At 39.0% G+C, this 26,551-nt stretch overlaps 1 protein-coding gene across 1 annotated transcript in view; it reads right to left on the minus strand.

Moving 5' to 3' along the window:
- Positions 1 to 26,551, minus strand: part of WDR49 (WD repeat domain 49) — a gene marked incomplete at both ends in the record, with an annotated part of 129,708 nt that overhangs the window by 4,443 nt on the left and 98,714 nt on the right. The window contains 3 exons of the mRNA XM_080803291.1: positions 15,161 to 15,334; positions 17,585 to 17,694; positions 26,228 to 26,409. Coding sequence (XP_080659417.1) covers positions 15,161 to 15,334; positions 17,585 to 17,694; positions 26,228 to 26,409 — 466 coding nt within the window. The remainder of the gene's footprint in view (positions 1 to 15,160; positions 15,335 to 17,584; positions 17,695 to 26,227; positions 26,410 to 26,551) is intronic.

Consider the following 26,551-nt stretch of genomic DNA (forward strand, 5'->3'; position numbering starts at 1 on the left):
ATGAAGTGATTCTAAAAATTTGAAATAGAAGGATTAGAAAAGCATAGCAGGCAAATCCAAACCCAAAGAAAGCAGAGGTCAAAATCTAAAATCATCAATGTATAGAGAAAACCTCAGAGAATACACAGAGACTTGGAGAAGTGGGTGCCAGAAGTAGGTGATACTGGGAACTGGACAAGTCCATATTGAGGAAGTGAGGGAGACTTCTCACTGGATAATTTCTTATGTGCTCAATATTTGATTAGTGTGTATTTTGTTTTCTTGCAATAGGACAAAAATGAATAAACCTAGAACTACCTCTTAAGCAAAGCTACAAATGAAAATACTTTGCATTTGCCTAATACCAGCAGTACAAGGTCTATGGATCTCCGTACATCAGTTGATTCTGTCCCGTATGACTGCAGATTAACATTTGAGAATGACGAGTCTTTCTGAATGCCTTAGAGCTCTCCTGAGATCCACTGTGAAAGCTAGAATGTTCCTTTTGAAATAAACTCTCACTGTTTTACTGATATATTTCTCAACTATATGAGGAATTTGCATCATAACTGACTGGGTTTCAGGACAGTGAACCAATGACTAACTGTTAGGCCCTTGCAGATTTAACAAGAGACAGTCTTACCTGAATATTTAATTTTTTTGAGTTAAAAAAATGATAAAAAAATTCACATACAGGGGCAGATCCTTGTTCCCTGGGCCCAAAGCTTACAATTTGGGGAGGTCTCTAAAATACATGTATATAAAACTACAGATACATAATTATTCATAAAAATAGTTATTTATTCAGAATGAGAATATCAATCTCAGCAAACTATTGGAGTTTTAGAGTTGGGTCCTTTTCTTTTGAGATCTTTTTTAGGAAAGGCACCTGAAATGTTTACCCAGAAATGCTGCCTGCTTGCAATCTGGCTTCCACTTTTCCCCCAGAACACTAAAACTCCCAGCAACTACTAATACTCAAAAGAGATGAGGCCCATTAAGCAACCTCTTGGCTTCACTGGCAAACTCTTTTATGTTGCAAAAATGATGTCATTAACCTAACATCTTCTAAACGGGTAATACTGATCAATTCCTCTTACTATTCAGAGTAACAACATCTGCTAGGTTAATGGCATAATGCTGTCATACGATAATGTGAGTGAGTCTGCAATGATTGTGTGAAACATCTAAGAGACCATTAACGTTTATTGAGCTTGTTTAAGATTATAAAGGAATGTCTTTAACCTTGCTGTGATAACTTGCTTTCTTGAAGTATTAACTGGCAAGGCTAAAGTTCCCAATTATTCAATCAAACATTAATCTAGGTGTTGCTCTGAAGGGATTTTGCTGATGTAATTAAACTCCCTAATCAATGGACTTTAAGTAAAAGAGATTATCCAGAATAACTTGGGTGAGTTTCATGGAGTTTCATTCTGTCCTCTCCTGACTGCCTGCAGACAAGGGCATTAGACCAGTGCTCGGTCTGCCCAGGATCTTCCCTTCCTGATTTAGCCCTACTCATTTTGGACTTGCTTGGTCAAGCCCCCACAATCCCATAAGCAAATTCCTTGTCATAAATTTCAATATATGGTCCTGCTGGTTCTGCTTTCCTGAACCCTGACTGATACACTTGCCACAAAGTATATTGTTTACCTCAAGACAATTGTGAAGGGCAAAGTGTTCTCCTTGAGTCAAACAAACCGGTGTGTCAAGGTTTGTGGTTTGTGACTAGAGTCTGTTGGTTATTCCTTGTAAAGAAAACTCATGTTTATTCAAATGTATAGCTTATCTTAAAGCCCTCTCAATTCCCATAAAGGTGCTATGTGGGACCTCAAGTCTCAAACTTGTTTTCTTAAATCTTTAATCTTAAAGAGTAGTTCTCTTAGAAGGGCTAGTAACAGCTAATGTATATGGCCTCTGAAGGCTTCTATTCACTTAAACTCAAAGTCTTTGTCCAGGCTGCATGGCCCCACATAATGTGATCCCTATCCATGCCCCTCTCAACCTCATCCGTACTAGTCTCCATCTCTCTCATACTACCCCAGCAACAGTAACTTTCTTTCTGACCCCAGAACACATCAACTCTGTTCTCAACTCAGTAGCTTTACACTTCTGGACCTTGTCCTTGGACTGTCCTGCCCCTAACACTTCATGAGACTGCTTTTCTATCTTTCAGATTCAGACCAAAAAATCAGAGGAACCTTCACTGATGCTCCCCTAGTCATGTCTTATCACGTTATTGTACTTTATTTTCTTCATACCTCTTATTAATATCACCATCCAAACTTATCTTCATACACTTATTATCTGTTTCTCCCCTGGGTGATAAACTCAATAAAAGCAAAGACCTTGTCTGCCACTATACCTCATATTCCCACAGCACCCAACAGGGCATCATGGGAGGACTTCAAAAAATATATTTGTTGAATAAATGAACAAGTGAGTGAAGATACCTCCAGGAATACAAATTGGGCTAAGCTGGGTGGGCTCACTTCTCAAACTTTGGAATTCTTGCATTCCAGAGACTGGATGGCTCTGTAATGGTGAAAGAAAGATGGTTCACCGTGTCATATATCCATATATGCATCCACTTACCACAGCCCTTAAAATCGACATCTAGCATTATTGGTAACCATTTACACTTACTATTTCCTACCTGGGAAAATATGACATTTATCCATTCATTACTTCGTTCTATAGCTGGCTGCCCAACAAGGTTTGTTATAATGATACCCAAAAGGTGTTTTAAAAGTAATGAAAATGAAAGATATGGTGGTCATGAAGGTATTAAAACTTTTTTTATTAAAACATTTTCACTGAAATAAAATGATTTGATAAACTTGATAAAGCAAAGCTGATCTTTTGTCATCTGATGCTTCCCTTGTCCCCTGATTAGCAACAAACTGTATCAGACAAACAATAGTGGCAAAAACCTCACAAAGGCACCCTAGCAAGAAAGGACTTGATGGCCATCTAAAAAGAGCACTGCAATGACCAGCTGTTGTTCATCAATGAATATATACTATTCTGAAAACTTTCTAATTCACATCCTTTATCCTATTTTATTCTGAGTCCTCTAGATAAGTGCTTTTCAAAATACGATGTGTGCAAGAATTACCCAGAAAACTCTTTAAAAGGTAGATTCTGATTCAATAGATCTGAGTTGGGGTCTGTGATGCCACATTTCTAACATTATCCCAGGTGGTGCTCATGCTATTATCCACTGCCCATGTCTTGACACCAAGTTTCTAATTCCTGAATCTAGACTCTAGAGCAGTATTACCAAGTTGTCATTTAATTTCAGCCATCACTGAGTAATAATCAGGTAGCAAAGCAACAGGTTGTTGGCAGGGTGGTGAGGACCGGTTGAAATTCTTCAACAGTCTTCATATAACTGTTACATAATAGTAGTTTAGGACCTGTTGAACTTTTTTTTAAGACTCAATTTTTTTTTAATTTTTGATTTTAATTTATTTAATTTAATTTATTTAATTTATTTGGGCCTTATTTGGGATAAAGACTTAATTTTTTTAAGAGCAGTTTTAGGTTTAAAATAAAATTGAAAAGAAGGTACAAAGATTTCCCACCCTGCCTCCACACATACTTAGCCTCTCCCTTTGTCAACATCACTCACCAGAATGGCATAGTTTTTCCCAGGGATGAATCTACATTGATTCATCATAATTGCTCAAAGTACATTTTTTAGGGCACCTGGGTGGCTCAGTGGGTTAAGACGCTGCCTTCAGCTCAGGTCATGGTCTCAGGGTCCTGGGATTGAGCCCCGCATTGGGCTTTCTGTTCAGCAGGGAGCCTGCTTCCTCCTCTCTCTCTGCCTGCCTCTCTGCCTACCTGTGATCTCTCTCTGTCGGATAAATAAATAAAATCTTTAAAAAAAAAAAAAAAGTACATTGTTTACCTATGGGTTCACTACTGGTGGTATACATTTTATAGGTTTGGACAAAAGAGTAATGGCATATATCCTCCATTGTTATATCATACAGAGTATTTTTACTGTCCCCCAAAAATCCTCAGTGCTCTTCCTTTTCATCTCTTCTCCTCTTTTCTGGCAACCACTGCTCTTTTCACCATAGTTTTGCCTTTTCCAGAATGTCATGTATTTGGAATCATCAGTATGTCCTTTCTCAGGCTAGCTTCTTTCACCTAGTAATATTCATTTAAGATTCCTCCATGTGTCTTTTCATGGATTCATAGCTCATTTCTTTTTAGAGCTGAATAGTACCCCATCATCTGGATGTACCACAGTTTATTTATATATTCACTTATTGAGGACATCTTAGTTGCTTCCAAGTTTGGGCAATTATGAATAAAGTTGCTTTAAACATCTATGCACAGGCTTTTGTGTGAACATAAGTTTTCAGCTCCTCTGGTTAAATACCAAGAAGCATGATTGTTGGAATATGTGGTAAGAGTATGCTTCCTTTTGTAAGAAACTGCCAACTGTCTTCCAAAGTAGCTGTATCATTTTGCATTCCCACCAGCAACGAATGAGAGTTCCTGTTCCACATCCTCATCAACGTTTGGTATTGTCAGTGTTCTGGATTTTGGCCATTCTAATAGGTGAACAGTGATATCTCATTGTTGTTTTACTTTGCATTTCCCTGATGACATAGTGGAACATCTGTTGAACCTTTTTAAAAAATTTTTTTCACATATTAATGATGTCTGTCTTCTAGGATCCAAATTTTGATATATATATGTGTGTGTGTGAGTGTGTGTGACTTTCAAGATAATTTATGCCATTATATAAAGATATAAATAATAGGAAGGAATTCCACTTCTAAGATGTCTCTTTTATCCTCATTCTTTAGTTATCTAAAATTTCCTGGAGTATATCACATGTAACAATCTCTCATTTCTTACTTAGAATGAATATATCTATATATGCTTTCTTTTTGTATTATAATTATTTGTTCCAATAAGAACTTTTCCAGAAATATCAGGGACTTTCTTTCTTTTTGGTACTACATTTAAGATTATATCCAAAAGCAAAGATACAGTGAGTTAGATTTTTACCAGCAGTCTATGTGCGTATTTTCATCTGTAGTTTAAGAACTATATAGAGAATTTTGTGTTGCAATGAAAACCACAAATTGTCAGATCCACCATTTTTGAATTATTTTGCCCCTCTTTTTAAATTGTGGGTTACCAATGGATACACAAATTCTGTCTCATCTGGTAGATTTTTAATTGACTTCCTCCCCTTCTTTGGAAACACCAGTTTCGGAACCGACCTATAGACTGGACTGGAGATTTTTTTTTTTTTAATTTATTTATTTGTCAGAGAGAGAGAGAGCAAGCACAGGCAGGCATAGTGGCAGGCAGAGGCAGAGGGAGAAGCAGGCTCCCTGCCAAACAAGGAGCCTGATGTGGGACTCGATCCCAGGACGCCCGGATCATAACCTGAGCTGAAGGCAGCCACCCAACTGACTGAGCCCCCCAGGCGTCCCTGGACTGGAGATTATTAACATGAACAAATTGCCAATTCTTACAGATGTGCAATTCTTCCAGTTTCATTTAGTTTCTGACTACAATACTCCAAAGTAAGCCTCCCAATTCTTCTCACACCTGACTACAACTGAGAACCAAAACTTGACAGCTCAAATCCCTGTCTAGACCCTATGTGCCTGCAGCTGTATCTTTTCTCGCAGGATCTCCAGAGTCCAGAACAACTGACCTTTGTCTCCAACTCACAATGTATGGTTCAATTGGTTTTACAGAAGCAACACCAAAAAGAATCCTTGAAAGACCACTTCTGAGACGCTACTTTGTCCCCCCAGAAGGTTTATGATCACCTCTGGGTCGTTCCATGATGAGCAATATTTCCAGAACAAAAGCAGGGGACTGACAATGTCAAACTTTACCTGAGCCCTGCACTCCTGGAAAGCAGAGACAGTTAAGAAATTCCTCTTCTCTTTCGTGTCATACTCTGAGATAAGACCCTCTGTACCCTTCCCCAGAAGTCTAGTAAGACTCACGGATTCATGAACCTGCCTCTGTAACAGCTCAAGCCTGCTTCCTTTTCTCTCAGAGTTCCTCTTTAATAAATACTCTCCCTATGCAATAGCCTGCAATAAAATCATCTCTTTAATTGTCCCACTCATTTTGTCTCTGACAGAACAACAACAAGAACCATACAATTCACCTGAGGTACCACTAATGCAGCATTTTCCCTACACTGGAAATTTTAAAGATTTTATAGATACAGTATGAATGGGTTCTAGGGATTTCCTGGCGAAACCTGACCCAGAGACATTTCTAAGTCTTTGCCAGGTTTTTGAATACGGCATATCAAAGAGGGGTTTCAAGCTGTTTGAGAACCCACAGGGAACAACTTGGAAGCTAAAGAGAGAGTATGAAAGATGTTTTAACTTGAAAGGAAAAGAAAGAGAATACAAAAGGACATTAAAAACCCAGTAGGTAAGACTAAAAAGTCACCAGGGGATTATGGAGTGTTTGAAAACTGTCCCTAGTTCCAAGTGATAGTTTAGAATATTGAAAGTAAGTCTGGCAGAATGCCTCTCATCACACAATTGCCAAATAACCTTCCACACGCTGTAATTTTGGGGATTGCAGGAGTGTGTGTAAAATGCAGCACAAAGATTTAATGTAGACTATGGTAATGAAAATGTGGAGGGGGGATATGTTGGTAATTGAGGCTTTTTTAAGTGCTGTTTTACAGTAACATTTTTTTTTTAATCCAGCAGCATCCTCCTGAAAAGGAGATGAACAATTTTCAATGAAAGTGATAAAAATGGGTAATATTATAGTAAAATGGCTGATTTCAGAAGTAAGTATAAGAATAAGCTGCCTAGGTGATTCCTTCCCATTCAGTTTTCCCTCCTTTCCCCTATGATCCTCTGTGCTACTCCTTATATTCCACATATCAGTGAAACCGTATGATCATTGTCTTTCTCTGATTGACTTATTTTGCTCGGCATAAGACAAACCATGAGCGACTCTCAACTACACAGGGAACACACTGAGGGTTGCTGGAGGGGAGGTGGTGGGGGAGGTTGGGGTAATAGGGTGATGGGATTAAGGCTCGTGATGGGATGAGCATTGGGTGTTATATGCAGCTGATCAATAACTGAACTCTACATCTGAAACTAACAATGTGCTATATGTTGGCCAACTGAATTTACAAAAAAGAATACGCTGCCTAGGGAACATGATTTGAACGCTATTTGAACAAGGGAGATGACACCTAGAAATAGTAACAACACGAACAACTGAATAACGTGGACACTCCTCGCGTAGGGCCCATCTCTTACTAGTTATGTGAGACCAGCTAAGTCATTTGAACTCTTTAGGTCTGTGCTCCAGATTCCTTTTGTCAATGCCAGAGTTTAGGCCACAGACTCCTCTTACAGAAAATAAGGACAATACTAACTTCTATAGCATAGAGCTGTTAAGTGGAATAATATTGGAATAATAACAGTAAAATATTATCAATAAAGAAAATGTATCAAATTCTTATTAGGTATCAGGTCCTATGCTAGAGGCTTCACCTATATTATTTCACTTAATGTTCACAGGAATCTTACAAGGGCAGTAACTAATAAGATGCCCATTTTTAGTTGAAGAAACTAAGGCACGGGAAGTTTCAATTGACCTGTTCAAAGTCATATAGCTAGCAAGCGGTAGAGTCTTGATTTGAAGACGAGGGTATGCTTGAAATATTGCCTTTATACCATTATTGCTTTGAGTCTCCCAAGTTCTATTCCCTTTATAAGTGGAAATTCTCCCAAAAGACAATCATAGTCATTAATACCTTATAACGCAATGGGAATACTGACTGCAATTTCAAAAGATCCAAAATAATGTAAAAGGCCAGGAGTGGGGGAAAAAAGCATGAAAATACAGTTAAGATGATAATATGCCAGTTATCAATATATTGCCCCTCAGCCTCAAATCCACTCTTCACTGCTTACTTTGGGATAATGGACTAGAGCCCTGTAAATATCTCTTTTGCCAATTTGTTGATGCTGATCTGATCCCTGTCATGAGAGGACCCTAGATGGACACTGGAGAAGTGGATTTCTCTCCCAAGTGGGTGCTCGTGTCACCATGCTCCTGCAGTGTAGTTTCTCTAGCAATTAGATTCCTACAGCATGATTTCCCCCAGGACCAAGTCCACACAGAGGCTTTCCCAGCTCCAGACGTCCATGGTACAAGCATGGCGACCCCAGAACCCAGAACTAGCAGCCTTCCTTGTCACCTATCTGGCACCACCTCGTGAGCGGCTTTTCTGCTTACCCAAGAGGGAAGTGGACTCCTCCAGTATGACTCCTCCCTGTGAACAGCCTCCCCTGTACTATTTTGGTGGCTTTGTAGTGAGTTCAGAGATGCAGCCCCTCCCTGTGGATGGCTTCCCATGTCACCCGAGAGCAGAATATTGGCAGTTCCGCCTACAGCTGCTCTGCCACCTCACCATCCAGTGAGACACGGGCGAGCCCTCTTCCGTGGGGTTTGGGTGACCGCCCCGGCTGGGAGGGGCATCTTCCTCGGTCTCCCTCACGTATGAGGGTGCAGTGGCTGTTCATTAGATCTGATATTCCTGTGTTCTTTGGAGTTCTCTTTACTTTCTACTAGCCAATTTTCTATAACACCCATATATTACAGCTAAAATCAGAACAAGAAAGTGAACATAACAAGAACATAAACTCTGAAACATGTCTATACTTGCTCTTCAGTTACCACCTTTCTTTCTTACTATAGTCAGTTTCTTGGAAAAGCGTGAGCTTTTCTTGGTTGATGTCCCACAAGCACCTCCATCTCAACGTATTTTGAAAACCATCTCTAAACCATCTTTTTCTCTTGTATTTCCTCTCTTAATAACAGTCTCCTTTTTTGGACATAGTTTTCCAAGCTAGAAACCTGAGTCATACGTGTGTTCACATCTCATCAAGGCACATAACCCTTTAAATTCAATCTCCTTAACATTTTTCAAATTTGCTATTTCTTTTCTAGGGTCTCCTTATCTTCAAAATAATAACACATACCATTTAATGAGTATTTAGTTATGTACTAGTCACTGTGCTAAAGTCAGCTGCAGCATACAACTTCAAAATCAGGCATGGTTAGCCCCATTTTATATATGAGAAAGCTGAGACTTAGACGCTTATGTAATTTGTCTATAAACAACTAGTGGAAGTCAAAGTAAGGATTCCAAAGCAGAAAGCCAGCTGCAAACAACTAGCTCTCAGTACTATAATATGCAGCCTTCCGTCCAGTCCCATTACAAAGCATTTATTACACAGTTTCCAGAAAGCTTTCTAAAATGCAAAACTGGTCATATCAGTTTCCTGTTTTAAACACTTCAATAGAATTTTTTTTTTTTTTTTAATTTGAGAGAGAGTGTGAGAGGGTAGAAGGTCAGAGGGAGAAGCAGACTCCCTATGGAGCTGGGACCCCGATGCAGGAATCGATTCCGGGACTCTGGGATCATGACCTGAGCTGAAGGCAGCCACTCAACCAACTGAGCCACCCAGGTGCCCCTCAATAGAAATTTTGGTTTTGTATAGGATTTTTTTTTTAAGAGTTCATTTCACCTTTATTTTTGAAGAATATTTTTTGCTGAGTAAAGAATTTTAGGTTGGGGTGTTCTTCCCCCTCCACCCCCTTCATTACTTTAAAAATGGTTTCTCCAGTGTACTCTGGGTGGCATGGTTTCTGGTCAGATGTATGCTATTATTCTTGCCTTTATTCTTATTCCTTTTTGTTCTCTAGCGATTACTGAGGCTTCTCTTTATCACTACTTTCAAAAACTTATTATGATGCATTATTATTTTTTACATATTTTTCTTGGGTTTCCTTGAGTTTTTGTAATGTCCGCTTATAATTTGGATAGGATTTAATAGGTAGTGGTATGTCATCCTTCTCATTGCACCAGACAGAAAAACAAACAAACAAAAAAAGGTAAATTACAGAAATTAATATTTTAAAATCTATCAGAGGGTGGTGGAAGCAAAGATTATCAAATTAAAATTCTGGAGCTGGCAGAATACTTCTTAGATGGGCTAAGATTGCCAAATGTTTTCTTCCCTCTGTGGATTTATTGTGTCTGGGCATTGCTAAGGAACAGGATTGCCATAGACAAAGAGACCTTTCTCAGGGGATGTAAAATCAGAAGAGTTTTGATGACTGTGGGTTAGTGTGATATGCTGGAATCTAGAGAAACTCCATAATTATGGCCAGTATTCCCTATAGATGTTTTCTGAGTGCTAGGGTGATAGAGACTGTGGATTGGACTGGAGAGGCAAAGTAATATTCCCTGTAAACTTGCAGTACTTAGGAGACAATATACCAATAAAAGAAGCTTAAAACAGACATTTGAAATCAGAAATGGGCTAAATCTAACTAAAGCTTTAACCAAGCACTGACCAAGCTCAATTCCTAATTGAATTAATGTGATCTGCCCTTCAGGTTCTCTGCCCAATTAAGGAAAAGGTAAACTATCTCTGGGAGAAAATAACATTAATTTCAGTATCTATAGATCAGACATACATAATTTCTATCATACAATTTAAAAAAATGTACAAAAATTATAAGACTTGTAAAGGAGAAGGAAAACCATGAGGAAAAAATAGACAATATAGAACCAGATCCCAAGATCATTCAGATATTGATGTTAGCAAGCCAAAGCTTTGGGATTACTGTTATAAATGTATTAAAACAGAAAATTTTGACAAAATGGATGAAAACATGAGTAATTTCAACTGAGAATTAGAATCTACATAAAAAGGGTTTCAAATGGCATCCTAGAACTGAAGAAAATGTATATGTGAAATCTGAAATTGGGAACTGATCACATGAGTTTAAGAGCAGACAGGCAAAGACAGGGTTAGTGAATGCAAAGCAAAGACTAGTCCATATAAAGTACCCAAAATAAAGCCCAGGGAAGAAAATAAAATGGACAGAAGAGAAGAATGTAAGAAACATTTACATTTATGACATAAAGAATGTCTAACACATGAAAATTTGCAATCCCAGAAGGACAAGAGATTTAGAATTAGAAAGAAACAATATTCAAAATGATAATGGCTGAGAATTGTCCAAAATTGAAAAAAGATTTAGTTGAGAACTCCTATCAACCCCAAACAATATAAAGACTGAGAAATGTGTATTTATATCCATCATGATTAAACTGCTCAAAACTAAAGATAAAGCAAAAAATCTTTGAAGAAGCCAGATTTTAAAAAAAAAAAAAAAGATACTACATTCAAAGAAGCCACAATACTATTAAGAGCAGAATTTTAAACAGGAATTATGGGAGCAAGGAAACAATGGGACACTATCTTTAAAAAGCAGAAAGGGAAAAAAGCAACAACAACAACAACAAAAAACCCAACACTACTATTTAGAGTTTTAAACCCAGTGACAATATCCTTCCAAAGCCAAAATGAAACAAGTGCATTTTTCAGACACATAAAAGCTGGGGAAATTACTCACCAGCCAATCCACATTATAAGAAATATAGCAGGACATTCTTCAGGCTGAAGAAAAATATTCTCATAGAAGCTTACTATTACAAGAAGGAATAAAGAGAACAGAATACAGTATTGTAAACTCTGGAGAAATCACTAAAAGAGTAATACAAAGAGATACAAAAACAGAAGAATTAATAGAAGAGATGAAAAGGAATAATTCAAAATACTTGACTGAAACATTCCGATGGGTCCTCCTTTCTGATAAAATAAATGCCAAGGTCTTTAGCATAGTACACTAGGTGCTCCATGATCTGGCCCTCATTTACCTATCTAGCCTTAATTCTGCCATGCCCCTTCTAGAACTAGCCACTTGGAACTGTGCGTAGCTCACTCAGCACTCCTTACTCATACTACCTTCCATTTGCATAAGCTACTCCTTTGCCGGAAATATCATCCCCCTTTTTTTCTTTCCTGACTAATAGCAACTTGACTTTTAGTATCTAGCTTGACCTAACCAGATTTCTCCAAAAAAAAATCTATGAATCTCCATGTGGTCCCATGGAAGCCAGTGCATATCTCTATCACAGCCCTTGGTGTAAAACATAATTATTCATTTCCTTACCTATTTTGCCAACTAGTCTTCAAGATCTCTGAATGCTGGGCCTCCACATGCTAAATCTTTGTCTCCAGCGTCTAGCACAGAGACCAGCCTGTGCACAGAGGCATTCAGTATCTACCTCAGAAAAGGCTAAAGATAGGGGCACCTGGGTGGCTCAGATGTTTAGGCTTCTGCCTTCATCTCAGGTCAGGATCCTGGCATCGGGGATCCAGCCCCACATCAGGCTCCTTGCTCAGCAGGGAGTCAGCGTCTCCTTCTCCCTTTGCTGCTCTCCCTGCTCATGCTCTTTCTCTCCTTCTCTCACTCTCTCTCAAATAAATAAATAAAAAAGAAATCTTAAAAAAAAAAAAAAAAGGAAAGGCTAAATACATAAGTGAGCAAACGTTATTGCAGTATCTGCTAGTTGAACACATTAGGATATCATACGAAGTCTGTTACAGTCCTCTGTCATCCTCAAGACCTTAATTTCTAAAAAGCACACCAATGCCTCAAACTCAACACATTCTAAACTCAACTCTACTCATGTGCGTCAGACTCACTTACCTAATGTCTCCCAGTGCAGCCACCTTGGAATCACGTAGATTTCTGCCCTACTTCATCCCCGATGTGCCTTTCCTTACACTATTTCCTTGATCTTGACTTCTCCTCCTCCTTCACCCTGTGGACTCCTGCCCTTCCTAAGTGTGTGACCGCCACTCGACACTGCTTCTTAAGCCCCAGCCACAGTTGGTCTGGCTTCTCCCTTGGTGTGTCCATAGAACATGGTGTCACATGTCAGGCATTCCATTGTCCTCAAAGTCTGCATCTGTCTCTCCCTTACATTGATGTAACTTTAAGAAAAAAAAGAACTATTTTCATTTGCAGAGAAGGCTGGTAACTGGAAATACTGAAAGGAGAGCAAAGGATAAAAAGCTGAAGAAGAAAATTTTAAAAAAGGAAGTAAAACATCTTAAAAAAAAAAAAAAAAAAAAAAAAACAACTGTGGGTTACCTGGGTGGCTCAGTGGTTTAAGCCTCTGCCTTTGGCTCAGGTCATGATCTCAGGGTCCTGGGATCGAGCCCCACATCGGGCTCTCTCTGCTCAACAGGAAGCTTGCTTCCCCCTCTTTCTCTGCCTGCCTCTCTGCCTATTTGTGATCTCTGTTTGTCAAATAAATAAATAAAATCTTAAAAAAAAGTGGAAATTACAGGAAAAAATTATATTGCAAAATCCAGGAGAAAAAAAAATTTCTTTAAAAGGTATTACAGTATTTTAGGTATGTCTATTCAGCCATCTACCCCCCACCTCCCCACACACATCCACCTACCCATAGGGAAGAATTCTCCTGCTGCAGACTGTACAAGGCTCCTCACAGGAGTGCGGGAGCTTGCACCGTGAGGAGAGGCATTTGCTGCCCTCACTGTTGACCTCTCCAGCTTTCTTGCTCCCCAGCTTTTGCATACTCCCTGTCTTCTATTCCTCTTCCCTCAGTTCTGATTGCTCCATCTTGGTTTCCTTCCCTGTAAATGTCCTATGTCTCTACTGTCCTTTTTTTTTTTTTTTTAAGATTTTATTTGAAAGAGAGAGAAAGAAAGGGGTGAGGAGGGGCAGAGGGAGAGGAAGAAGCAGGCTCCCCCCTGAGCAGAGAGCCTGACATGGGGCTCCATCCCAGGACCCCGCCCGAGATCACAACCTGAGCTGAAGGCAGACGCTCAACCAACTGAGCCACCCAGGTGCTCCTAATGTCTCTACCGTCTTTACACTTTGTCCTTGTTCTGTAGATCTTTTCTTACTGTCTGTTCCCCAGATTCTCTTCTGTCTGTGACTCAAGAGGATAAACCTCCCATGTTTATTCTTAGAAGATGAATCCTCCTGAGATTAGGGGGGTGCGGGGTGATAGACTGAAAGCCCTGTAAGATGCACGAATGGTTATGTAGAGCCCCGAAGTTTACGGATTCATGGTTTTAAAAGAAATGAGCAGAAACCATTAGATGAACCTCGAGAGACCAGATAAATGATTATAAGTTTGGAAAAGAAAAACTCTTGAGTAAAGGCAAAAGGAAGCTGATAATAATTAGACTGGAAACTATGGCAATGAGGAATGACAGCTGTACCTTGCACACAAGTGGAATTTCAAAAAAAAAAAAAAAAAGTTGACCAGCTGTTCTTCTTTCCCGTAGGGAACCCAGCGAAGACAAGGGGCTAAAACATCCTCCAGTGTGGACATGGAGAAATGCCTCCCTCCTACAAGGGTTATCCTTTCTCAAGGATGATGCTGAACTCTCATCTCAGAGGATTTGAAAAGTTTAGAAACCACAGATCTCAGATGGTTCGAGTTTAGTTCTGATCTTTTGACTGTGACAAGTTGGAAATATGCGCTTTTCATTAATTATTTTAAATGAGTTCCCCGCAGTGTCCATATGCTCTCTGAGTGCATCACTGAGATTCAGGTTGTGTTTCCTGCACCCCCTTAGGGCCTCTCCATGTGGGTGGGATTTCTGCACAGAAACTGTTCTTCAAATTCCTAGCAACTTGGAAGGTTCTAACCATCTAAAAAAGAGAGCGTTCTTTTGCACACCTTGTTCCTGAATCTTCAGAGATCGTGCACTTCTATTTTTCTGAGAGACGCTTTCTTGTCCTTTCATTATCTAAGCCCAGCACTGCAGCTGGAAGTCTCTAATACGATGTGCATTAAGTAGTCTCTATTTATAGTATTCCATCCGCAAAGAACAAAAACCAGATCGTCAGAGGCTCTGTTCTCAAGCAGCCTTAGGATAGCTCTGTCTCTGGTATCAGTTTTGAAAATGGAGATTATCTGGGGGAAGGGGTTCTCATCCAGGGCAGGCTCGTAATATATATTCATGGCATTCTGACTTCAGAAAAGTGACAAAATAAAAATATTCTTTTAATGTATCCCAGCCTGTTGGCTGCCCTTTTTGAGAGCACAGATCAGCAGCTGAGATATAAATCTTAACAGTCAAACCACGCTTCCTTTTCACGGCAACCTACAAGGCAAGCATGTTACTTCCATGCTCTCCGACTGGTGTTTTTTGGTTTTTTTTTTTTTTTTTTTTTTGAGTGGTCGAGTGTAATAGGGAGAGAGTCCTGCAGGGGATGGCGGCTGAAGACTTACTTTCAGAGAGCGATGGAGGCTCTGGAATTTGGGAACGCTCCTCCTCTGGCTTTTCCCTGAAGTATTTCTCCGGGTCCAGAAGAAAAGCTGGTTTCTTCACTTCGGGCAGCTCTTTCAGCGCTCCGATGCTTAACCACCTAAATGTACCTTCGCAACAGCAGGTTTTAGGGGAGGCTAGGAACAAAATACAGTGTCATTAATTCCTCAGAAGGAGCTAGCACATTTCCAAGTTAACTTCTGAAAGTCTAACCTTCCTGTCACTCAGCTGCTACAGCTGCAGCGATCAGCAAACCCTATAAACACAGCTGTTCATGATAAATCCGCGGCCCTTTGATTCAAAGGGACCAAAAGGAACTCGAGGCTCCCCTTTCGTTTATTTTTTTGTGTTCTTTTGCTATTTTCCCTTGAAACTGTGTATTCTGCAGTTTCGGGAAAGCTCCAGCTTCTCTTTTATCTACCAGGAAACTGCATCTTTTGTAAGATGGAATCTTGTTTTTAGCGTTTTACAACATACCTGAAATTTTGAATTTGCAGGTACTTTTTTAATTTTGCTAACATGTAAACCAGAGCTGTTCTATTGTATCGAAGATGCACACAGTGAGATGATGGAAAGGAAAGCTCCTTTAGTCATGCACATAAAAGCAAAGTATTGAACAATGGGAAAAAGTTTTCTTTTTGCTTTACGGGGTAAAATGGAAAAGGCTTCACTCAAGATGTGATTTTAGGTTTGTTTGACTGTTAGTCCTGCAAAGGTAGGAACTGTGCTTTTGTCATTGTGGTGGCTCAGTATCTAAGGAAAATGAACCAATACATAGTCAGCACTTGCTATGGGACAAGTCATGTGCTGTCCACGGTTCTCAAATGCAACCAGGCCTCGCAGTCACCTGGAGGGTTTGTTAAAGCATTAGCGGCTATATATCCCTCCCATTTCTGATTTAGTAGGGTAGGGATGGGGCCCCAGGATGTACATTTCTAAGTTCCAGGTGATGCTCATGCTGCCAGCCATGGGACCTACTTTAAGAATCAACGTGTTATGTCAAACCAAAAGAGAAATCTTCACAACCTGTAAAGTGTCATTCTGCCCTTCTGACAGATGAGGAAACCGAAGCTCAGGATACTTTAATAACTTGCCTGAATTTGCCTACCTAGTAAATAGTAGACCTTGGACTTAAGCTCAAGTATGTTTCACTCCAAAGGTCATGCTCCAAGGTGTAATAGTAATAATAATAACAGTAACATGAGTAATTAGTAATTGGATCAAGTTTCCATAATATGCCAGGCACCGTTGTAAGTACTTTACACATATTATTTCATGTAACCCTGACAAAAAGACCTACGGAGTAGGTTAGATTATAAATGTGCACTGAATATTAAATAATGGTGTACATTTGACAGTAAAATTTCAGTAGAAATTCTAAAATTAACAAATCTATTCTATGAAATTACAACTACCCCTTGGACATAAGTTTACACAGGATTGGCAGTGAGTGAAATATTTTCCTATGATGGAGCTTTGGAAATTATTCTCACTACACTTCTCTTTTTATTTTTTTATTTTTTTAAAGATTTTATTTATTCATTTGACAGACAGAGATCACAAGTAGGCAGAGAGGCAGGCAGAGAGAGAGAGAGAGGGAAGCAGGCTCCCCCACCGAGCAGAGAGATGGATGCAGGGCTCCATCCCAGGACCCTGAGAACATGACCTGAGCCGAAGGCAGAGGCTTAACCCACTGAGCCACCCAGGCGCCCGTACACTTCTCTTTTTAAAGATTCATTTATTTGAGAGAGAGAGAGAGAGAGAGTGTGTGTGTGTGTGTGTGTGTGTGTGTGTGTGTGGAAGGGCAGAGGAAGAACATTCTCATGAAGATTCCCATTGAGCCTGACTCAGGGCTGGATCTCATGACCCTGAGATCATGACCTGAGCTGAAACCTAGAGTCAGATGCTTAACCGACTGAGGCACCCAGGTGTCCCTATTACTATACCTCTAAACAATACCCTTCAGTCTGATAATCCTTTTGTTTCAATTATCTTTTTTTATAATTCTTTCTCTGGCTAGCCCAAACTAAGCTCATATCAGGCTTCTTAGAGCAAAGAGAGCTTTTATTCATTTTCATCTCTTAAACACTTATGGGGAGAATTGACGTTCTGTGCCAATCCTATTTTGGAAACTATAATGGACAATTTATGTGTGTTTTCTGGCTTAGGCCTTCTACTCTGTCATTTATATGCTGTGCAGCCTTGGACAAATCACTGATGTCTCTGAGACTCACTTTCCTCCTTTGTCAAACAGAGATCACAGGATTTTCCCTTCCCATTTATTAAGGAATACCAGCATTCCAGGCACACAGAGCAGCTATTTGTCATATTCATACCAATCTATAAAATAATAACACGATTAAAATATGTCAAGAGTGATTACTTACTGGATGATTTTTGCATAACTTCACTATTGTGAAGGTTACGTATTTTTTCCATAAAGATATTTCTTTCCTTATATTTTTTACCGAAATTTATGACTTCTGGCGGTCTGACACTGGAAGAAAATAATACATGATAAAATAAAATATCAACCACAAAGGATGAATAGGCACTTTCAGGCTTTAAATACATATCTTGCTTTGACAAAAGAAAATAAGCAAAAAAAAAAAAAAAAAAAAAAACAAAAAAAAACCCAACCAAACAAAAAATCCCTCTATATTGTGGACTTAAGTGATGATATATGTTTATACTAATCAAGTCATATCTTTGAATAAAATGGCTGCTAGCCCAGGTGATGAGCTAAAAGGGTAGGAGCCAGAGAGGCCAAGAGGCTAGTTAAGCAAAGATTTCCATAGCAACTGGAAGGTCAGAGAAAAAAATTACACAGAAGAAAATTTCACAGAAGCACACACTATTCTTGCTCTGTGTATAAATTATATGGGCTAACCGGAGGTACGTATCCACACTGGTACGTACTCGGGCTCTTCACTTATGGTATCCAAAATACAAAAAAAGTTCAGTCTTTTTGAGGCTTGTCTTATGAATCTATAGGAAAATTTAGATTAGCTTGAATCCATGGAAAAAGTGTTATCAATAAAACAGAGGAAGTGAAATCATTACATAGTTGTACATAATTCCTGTCAGAAAAAAGGAAATGGTCTCAACTACATTTAACATTCACTGTATAGACCCCTACCTTAACAGTAACAAGTTTTATTGCTCAAGATTGTTATTATTCTCTTGGAGGCTTCAGGTCAGAAAACACACCCATTTTTCACACAATTACTGGGAAACCTGGGGCATGCCGTCTCCCTGCTGCCTCCCTTCCTGGCATCAGTTAGCCTTCCTGCTAACTGATCTCCCACCCCCTAACTTTTATTCGCAGTTCTGTTGCCTCCTGAGTCGCTGGAGAACTTCGGGAGGTTTCCTATACTCATAGCCCCAATTTCCTGCTCTACACAATGAGATACTCACTGTGGTTTCAAAGGAGAGGAGATGGGTGGCTGTTTGGCGATGTGCCTAATAAATAACACTATTCAATAAATGTTCATTTCCCTCCTTCCTTTCCCTCTGCTCTATTTGGACTGTATTTCCCAAATTCAAGGGTTTAAAATATCAATACAAGTGAAATTAAGTCTATGTATCTCAAAGTTAGTATTGTGTGTTATTTATATAGCTTTAAGTAGCAATTTATTGATTGCTTTTTTATACATAAATAAACTTTTCATTTTAGAGTTATTTTAGATTTACAGAAAAGTTGTGAAGATAGCATAGCACAGAGTCCTGGTATATCCCTCACCCAGCTGTCCCTCTAGTTAACATCTTATATTACCAGTTATCACAACTAAGAAGCCAATATCGGTACATGACTATTAACTGAACTCAATATTTTATTAGGATTTTCCTAATTTTTTCATAATGTCCTTTTTCTGTCCCAAGAAATCACATTATGTTTAGATTTCTGACTCCTTAGCTTCTTCCGCTCTATGACAGTTTCTTAGACTTTCCTTGTTTTTAATGACCTTGACAGTTTTGAGGAATACTTGTCAGATGTTTTGTAGAATGCCCTTCTATTTGTGTTTATCTGATGTTTTTCTTAGGGTTAGATGGGGGTTATGGGTTGGTGGGAGGAAGTCAACAGAGATGAATGCTATTCTCATTATATCTTATCAAGGGTACATGCTATCAACCTGTCTTATCACTGTTGATGTTAACCTTACCACTGGCCAAGGTTGTGCTTGCCAAGTTTCTGCCCTGTAAAGTTACTTTCCCTTTCTTTCCATATACTACTATCTGGAAGCAAGTTTTCAGGCACAGCCTATAGTTAATGGGGGTGGGGGTGATGACAATGGAAGTTAAGCTCTATTTCCTTGACTGGGTGAAGTAGCTACATAAATTAATTATTTGGAATTACGGATTTTCTTTAAAAGGGAATCTTTGTCATCCAAAGACTGAAGCAGTTGGCATTTTTTTTCCCCCAAAGCGCACTGGACTGGCTCCTTCACAATGTGTAATCCCTCATGAATCAGAACATACTATATGGCCACTATCTGGGCTTGAAAAACTACTGTGATGGCATTCTTAGAGAGTTATTTTAAGATAGTAAGAGAATCTGTAACAATAAGAAGTTGGTGGTGGGTACAGGAAGGGTAGAGTGTAGTACAGGTTAGGTTAATACTATTTCCCCCCGCGAAAAGTATTATTGTTATAAACTGAGGTACAAACTGTTGAGGGAGGCCTAGAAGTAGGGAGGTCTACCTTTGGACTGATAACACTAGATCTTTATTTTCCCAAGACACTCTGAACTCTTTCCTGCTTTTAGGCCATTTCCTTCCTGGATCTCTCATCCAGTGATACTAAATCCACCTTGCCTATCTCCACTAAAGAGTTAAATCCAGAGGGAAAGGGGCAGATATAAGGTAGGAGAGACTCTCCTGGGAATCACACTAAACCGTACTACAGAGATGACTGCCGGGGACGGACAGCCATAGTGACAAAGCTCTCACCACAGGGCAGTTCTATGAACCACTAGCCAGCAAGATCAACTTCATATTCAAAGTCCAACTTATTGCTTCCTTTCTGTAGACATCTGACATTTGGGGGAATGGTTACTATGAAAATGCACACACAACTGGAAAGAGGTGAATATTCCCCAAATTCCTAATGGACAAAGATAAAAATGCAGAATAATGTAATAAAGGGCTTAGAGTTAAAACTTGGCCAAAAGGTCTTACATGGTGACACCAGAAGAGAGCCTACTATGGGCTCTGGCAGCCTTGCCATCAATTCTATGAGAAAGAAAGGCTCTACCTGATCTCCCATCTCTTGGTTCAGGATATAAAAGGGAAGAATGACATGTGACAAATCCCTAAGTGCCCTACCAGGCATTAAAGGAAAGCAAAGTACCTAGAGTAGTGGCTTATGCATAGCAGGCACTTGACAAACCAATCACTTGACTCAGAAACCAATGAATTTTCCATACTGTCACATGATACTTGCTGTGCAGGTGGTATGGAGTGGTGGCAAAGAGTGCTGGCTCTGGAGCCAGAAAGCCTGCTTTGGGATCTCTGGTTCCCATCTTGCTGGTGGGTTGACCCTAAGCAAATCACTTAACTTTTTCTCTCCTCGTTGTGAGATGGGGATGATAATTATAACCATTGCCAATGATTACAGGGACAATTAAGTGAGTTAAGCACATAAAGACTTTAGAGAAGTGCCTGGAATATGGCAGGAGCTCAGTAAGTATTGCCTACTAGCACTTTAAGCAAGAATAAGAAAATATGTTCCACTCAAAATAGGGAGTTCCATCACCAGAGTTCCATGGCCAGTCCTAGCACTTTTGGGAACTCTCAAAATTATGAGACAAAATATAAGGAGATGTGGTACTTTCAAAAATCATAATCTGCTGTACTAGCATTTTTAAGACTTAAACTTTAAAAATTGTGTAGGCTTTTGGGGGCCCTGAGTGGCTCAGAGGGTTAAGCCTCTGCCTTCGGTTCAGGTCATGATCTCAGGGTCCTGGGATTGAGCCCTGCATTGGGCTCTCTGCTCAGCCGGGAGCCTGCTTCCCCGCCTCTCTGCCTGCTGCTTTGCCTACTTGTGATCTCTCTCTGTTTGAAATAAATTTTTAAAATCTTTTTTTAAAAAATTAAATAAATAAATAAATAAATAAATAAAAATTGTGTAGACTTTCATTTGCTTTCATTCGTTCTATATGGGCAAAGGATGATTATTGCCACAGATTGTTGGCAAAAGTAGACTGTCAATCCTCCAAGTGTTTTATGTCGTATAAGGCCTAATTTAAAATGCGATTTTAATGTTTTGTGTATTTTTTCTTATAGCTGTCCATAAATTTTCTAATTTAATTTCTCACAGAAGATCTACTGGCAGGATAATTAGGTAATCAACAGCATATAAATAATATTAAATATCAATTCCCTCCTAACCATAATAAAGAATTTAGAGCATCATAATAATTTCTCATGTCTAAGAGACAACAATTTTAAGTGTGCCTTCTGTCTTATACAAACTTACTGAGTAACTAATGGAAATTTGGTTCATTTCCCATCTGATTCTCTTATCCTGGTTTCTGATAATTAACTCTTTCCCCACTTTTGAAATGGCAGCCAAAGTGAAAAGTTTTAGAAACAGAAGGTAGAATAGACTTGCTCTTTGCTGCCCTAGAATAAGAATGAAGGTCAATGAGACAGAGGTCTATACATGAATAGATTTGACTTAACTTTAGAGTCATCCTATAGTAAAGACTGGTTCAGTAACAGAGAAGGCCTTCTTTAAGATGGTGAGTGCCTCCCATAGGAATTATTCAAGAAGAGTCCATAATGTGCTTCTCTGAAGGATGTGACAGCAATCTGTCAAGTCTAATGCTTCTTTCAAGTTCATTATCAAATTGTTAAAGGTTAATAAACATGTGGGAAAAAAAAGTTCATTCTCATAAATAATCAAAAAATTCAACTGAAAACAATAATGAGATACCATGGCAACAGTTTTAGGACTTGACAACATCCAGTGTTTGTTCTGAGGCAGCCGCCATTTCTATGCAGTGCTGGTGGAGGAACCCACAGGTCTGCGGACAGCACCTTAGCACAATGACCCAAAGGCCTTTGAAACTTTGGACTCCACAATTCCTTTTCGAAGGATTTATTCTAATGACAAATGCCATTGGGTCTTCTAACATGTAAGCATGAGGTGTTTAAGAAATGTTTTCCCAGATAACATTTGTCAAGCCTAAATGCTTGATAGAAAGGAAATGGTTACAAAACTCTTAAGTTCCTAGGGTGTCATTACAGATGTGGGGGTCTGTGGACACCCCTGTTAATTTGCACAGGAATGGACTCCCTGTGTATTTTTTGTATGATAAAACAGGTTATAAACTATATAGGCTACTCTTCATTTTCATAAGATGTACATTTATTTGCTTATTTGCCTGGAACTGGAAATACCCTAAGTTTTACAACAGGTGATTTTTCATCTTTTTCCTTCTTGCTTATTTGTACATCCAAAACTTCTAAAGAACATGTTTTGTTTTGTTTTGTTTTGTTTTGTTTTGTTTTGTTTTGTTTGCAGTAAAGAAATACTCTCAGGTTATATTGTCTGAGCTACTCATTTTATCTATAACTTTTCTAGATAAGAATAATCTTGTATGAGTCCAGAAATCAAACATTGCTATGAAGGAAGAAAAATGTACATCCACTGTTTGTTTGTTTGTTTTTACTTATTTTTACCTACTTCACCCACCTATTTTACCCCTTCATTTATTTCTTCCTTTTTTTCATGTTTGCAGAATCTAAGAAAGGAAAAAAATCCATTTCTCTGTATCAACTGTTAAGTTAGCATTAGGACTTTATATTACTCCTTTAAATTCTATATTTGTCTTCATCTCCCCAGGACTTAAATTGAAAATGACATTTTACTACCTACCCAATTCTCACACATAATATTACACAATACCTTAAGCGCTATGGAAACCTGTTATTTATGTATAAGCCAGAAGATAATATATGCCAAGATTTTTATCCTAGAGAGAGGATCTTAGGAGTTAAGATGAGAAAGTAGCTTTCAAGTGTCTGATTTTTCCCCTTGTTTTCCTGCTTCTTCCACACTTTATTGGCTTTTCCTTTTTGCATCTCCACCTTTCTTACTGTTTTGCCTCCCTCCAAACATACCCCCACCTGCACACAGATGTACCAGCTGTGCTTTTCTATCTTCAGTTCCCTTAAATTCTTTCATGTATTTTTAAAAATATGTTTGCAAGTGGACCAAAACTGGCATGATTCCCTCCTTGTATTTACTGATCTGATTAGGAATAGGGCATGTCCTTGAGAATAATATTCTCTTGTGGAGAAAATAATCTGTAGTCTCCTCAGTATTGGATGGAGGCCACAGAGGACATTTTCCAGCTGACAATTACATTGCACTGGTATGTTTTCCATAGAGGATCCCTGGTCATGTTCCTGGGAAAAGTGAAGGATTTGCCTGCCAAACCGATTCTGAGGACACATTTTTTGACTTTCTTCTTTCAATTAGTTCAGTAATTCGAAAGTGACATTATTCTGTACTATCTGCTTACCATAAAGTCCTAAAATTATTTCAATCCAGTCATCTGAATTAGATAAAGCAGAAATTTTAAAGAAAACAGGCATTTTTTGATGGATTGTTGTTTGAAAAAATGCAACGTAATAGAGGCAACTTTGCTTCTTACTACTGGGAATTTCAAAGGAAAAGCTGATTTTAAAAAAAAGAATAATTAAGTGTGTCATAAGGAACAGGAAATTAGCCTATTAACTGAAATACTCTTAAACAAGAATCTGTGAGGATATTTGCCTTCACTCTGCTAGGAGTGTGACAGGAAGAGAAACAATGCTCTATCTGTGTTACCCTGGGGTAACTTTAGTTCCTCATCTGTTAAATTGAGTTGGGTGGCAGGGTGGGGGCCTTTCGCCATGTCTAAAGTCTTTCCATTCCCAGCATTCTATGATTGGACAGGATTGGTCATGCTATATTTCTAAATTGAAAAGATCCTTCTGCCTGAAAGTAAAATGCCACTTGACATTTCAGCAAGCCATAATTCAAGGAAATGGAAGAACAAATACCAAAGTGTAATTTAGTGTAACAGGATATTTAAAGGCGGATTTTTTTTCTTTTATCTCCCTGTCAGCAGAGGTTCAAAAAGTCTGAAAGCAAAATAATTCATTAATTGAGAAGCAAAAGTATATTTCTGAGTGAGGTGCTAGATTCCTTGGGCAGGACAAGGAGATAGCTCTACAACCAACCTGCTGACACCAAGCCCACCCGCACTCTGGGATAGAAACAGACTGAAGATGCGGTAAGAGAGAAGAGAGTTATAGGTTTGCATTGTGTCCCACTGCCCCGGAGAGAGGAAGGAAGCTTCTCCTAGGGTTCTAGCTTCCGCTCCCAGGGACCAGTTGGAGTTTAGTGTACGCCCCCCCTAGGGTAACCATTAGAGGGACAGAATGGATCAATAACTCATCAACACCTGGACAAGTCTATAGGCAAAAAGCTGTGACGGCAGCTATCATATGAGTAGGGAACGAAGGGCAACCAGGCAGCAGCTGGTGTGGTAAGAATGTGTGAGCTTCCAATGAGCCAAGCCAAAGTTGACTCATAAGGTGTATAAGAGGAGAGGCCTGCCATTGTGAGGGACTGTAACAGGAAAACACCAATGTGTATCACCAAAGGTAAACTCAGTTAGCGGGGTTGAGCCACAAGAGATTGGCCAAGGGTGCATGAATTTATAAACAGGCAATGCAGATGTCTCTGAGTGTAGTCATGAGAGAAACTTCCATCAAACCTCCTTAATATAAACTACGCACTTTAGCTAATAATAAAGTATCAGTGTTGGTGCATAAATTGTAACAGACTCATCACACTAATGGGACACACTGTGTGGGATGGGAGTAGGGTATGCACTTTCACTGGACTTTCTGTGCAATTTTTCTATAAACTCCCAAAAGTAATACTATGTACATGATAAACACGTTTCACTTGTATCAAAGAACATACGATGAATAAAATCATCCTCAAAAATAGTATTTGTTGAGTATGAAAGATGATATTATGAGAGGAGAGCCCGGGCAGCTCAATCAGGTAAATGTAGGACTCTTGATTTCGTCTTGGTTCATGATCTCAGGGTCCTGGGATTGAGCCAGGTGGATCTCCGTGCTCAGCACAGCCTCTGCTTGTTCCTCCCTTATATCCCACCCCCAACTTGTGCATGCTCTCTCTCAAATAAATAAATAAATAAATAAGATCTTCTAAAAAATTATGAAAACACGGGTTAATGAAAAGAACTATTGAAACTGCCTGGCATTAGAGAGAGGAATAGAAGAATGGGATCCAGCAGAGTGGGATGAAGAAAGGAAAGGGCTTCATTTACAATGAAGAAAAGACAAGAAGAGTTCAAAAGAGAGTCATGTCTAATATTCAAAGTTAACCTCTTTGAACTTTTGTCATATAAACCCCTGTGCACCTTACCAAAACCAGGAGTAAATCTGATGTACATTTTGAGATAGATACACACATACATTCATACATACATACAGACAGACATATATAGATTATATTGTTTTCGAGAAAAGGGGCTAATTTGAACAATTGGGTTGATGATGGAATAGAAACAAAGGACTAGAAGATCCTGAATAGAGATCAAGAATTCAATGGAGGGGCACCTGGGTGGCTCAGTCATTAAGTATCTGCCTTCAGCTCAGATCATGAACCCAGGGTCCAGGGATATAGCCCCAAATCAGGTTCTCTGCTCAGCGAGAAGCCTGCTTCTCCCTCCCCCACTCCCCCTGCTTGTACCCTCTCTCACTGTGTCTCTTTCTGTCAGACAAACAAAAATAAAACCTTAAAAAAAAAAAAAAGAATTCAATGGAGGTAAGAAATTGAACTAGATATAATAACCCCAATAATATAAATTATCCCTCACCACACACACCCTTGAAGTAGTCATTGCATGTTCCACAGATCACAGAGAGAAGTTTGGGCCAATCTTTTTAGGTCTTATCTGGACTCCAGTTGGCATCCAGGTAACACTTAAAATTACTTACTTGCATGCGGTTTCATCTTTGTTTCTCTTATCAAGTAGAGAATGTTCTGGTAGGTCTAAACATGATTCTTCCTTAGAAAGTAGAGGACTTTCCCTTTCGCTTTCTTCTTGGATCTCACTTTTCATTAAGTTAGTATCTCTTTTAGGAAGGGAAAAGGAGTTTTCAATTTGCCCGTGCTTTGCCTGGAAAAAGAGACTTATTTTATTTTTATGACTTTTATTTTCTTTGACCATTTATGTGCTATACTACTAGCTGAAGTTCTGGGTACATACAAAAAAAATAAATGAAACATGGTTCTTCAAAGACCTCACAGTTTTATATGGG

Source organism: Martes martes (genome assembly GCF_963455335.1).
Source record: "Martes martes genome assembly, chromosome: 1".
Classification (NCBI taxonomy): Eukaryota; Metazoa; Chordata; class Mammalia; order Carnivora; family Mustelidae; genus Martes; species Martes martes.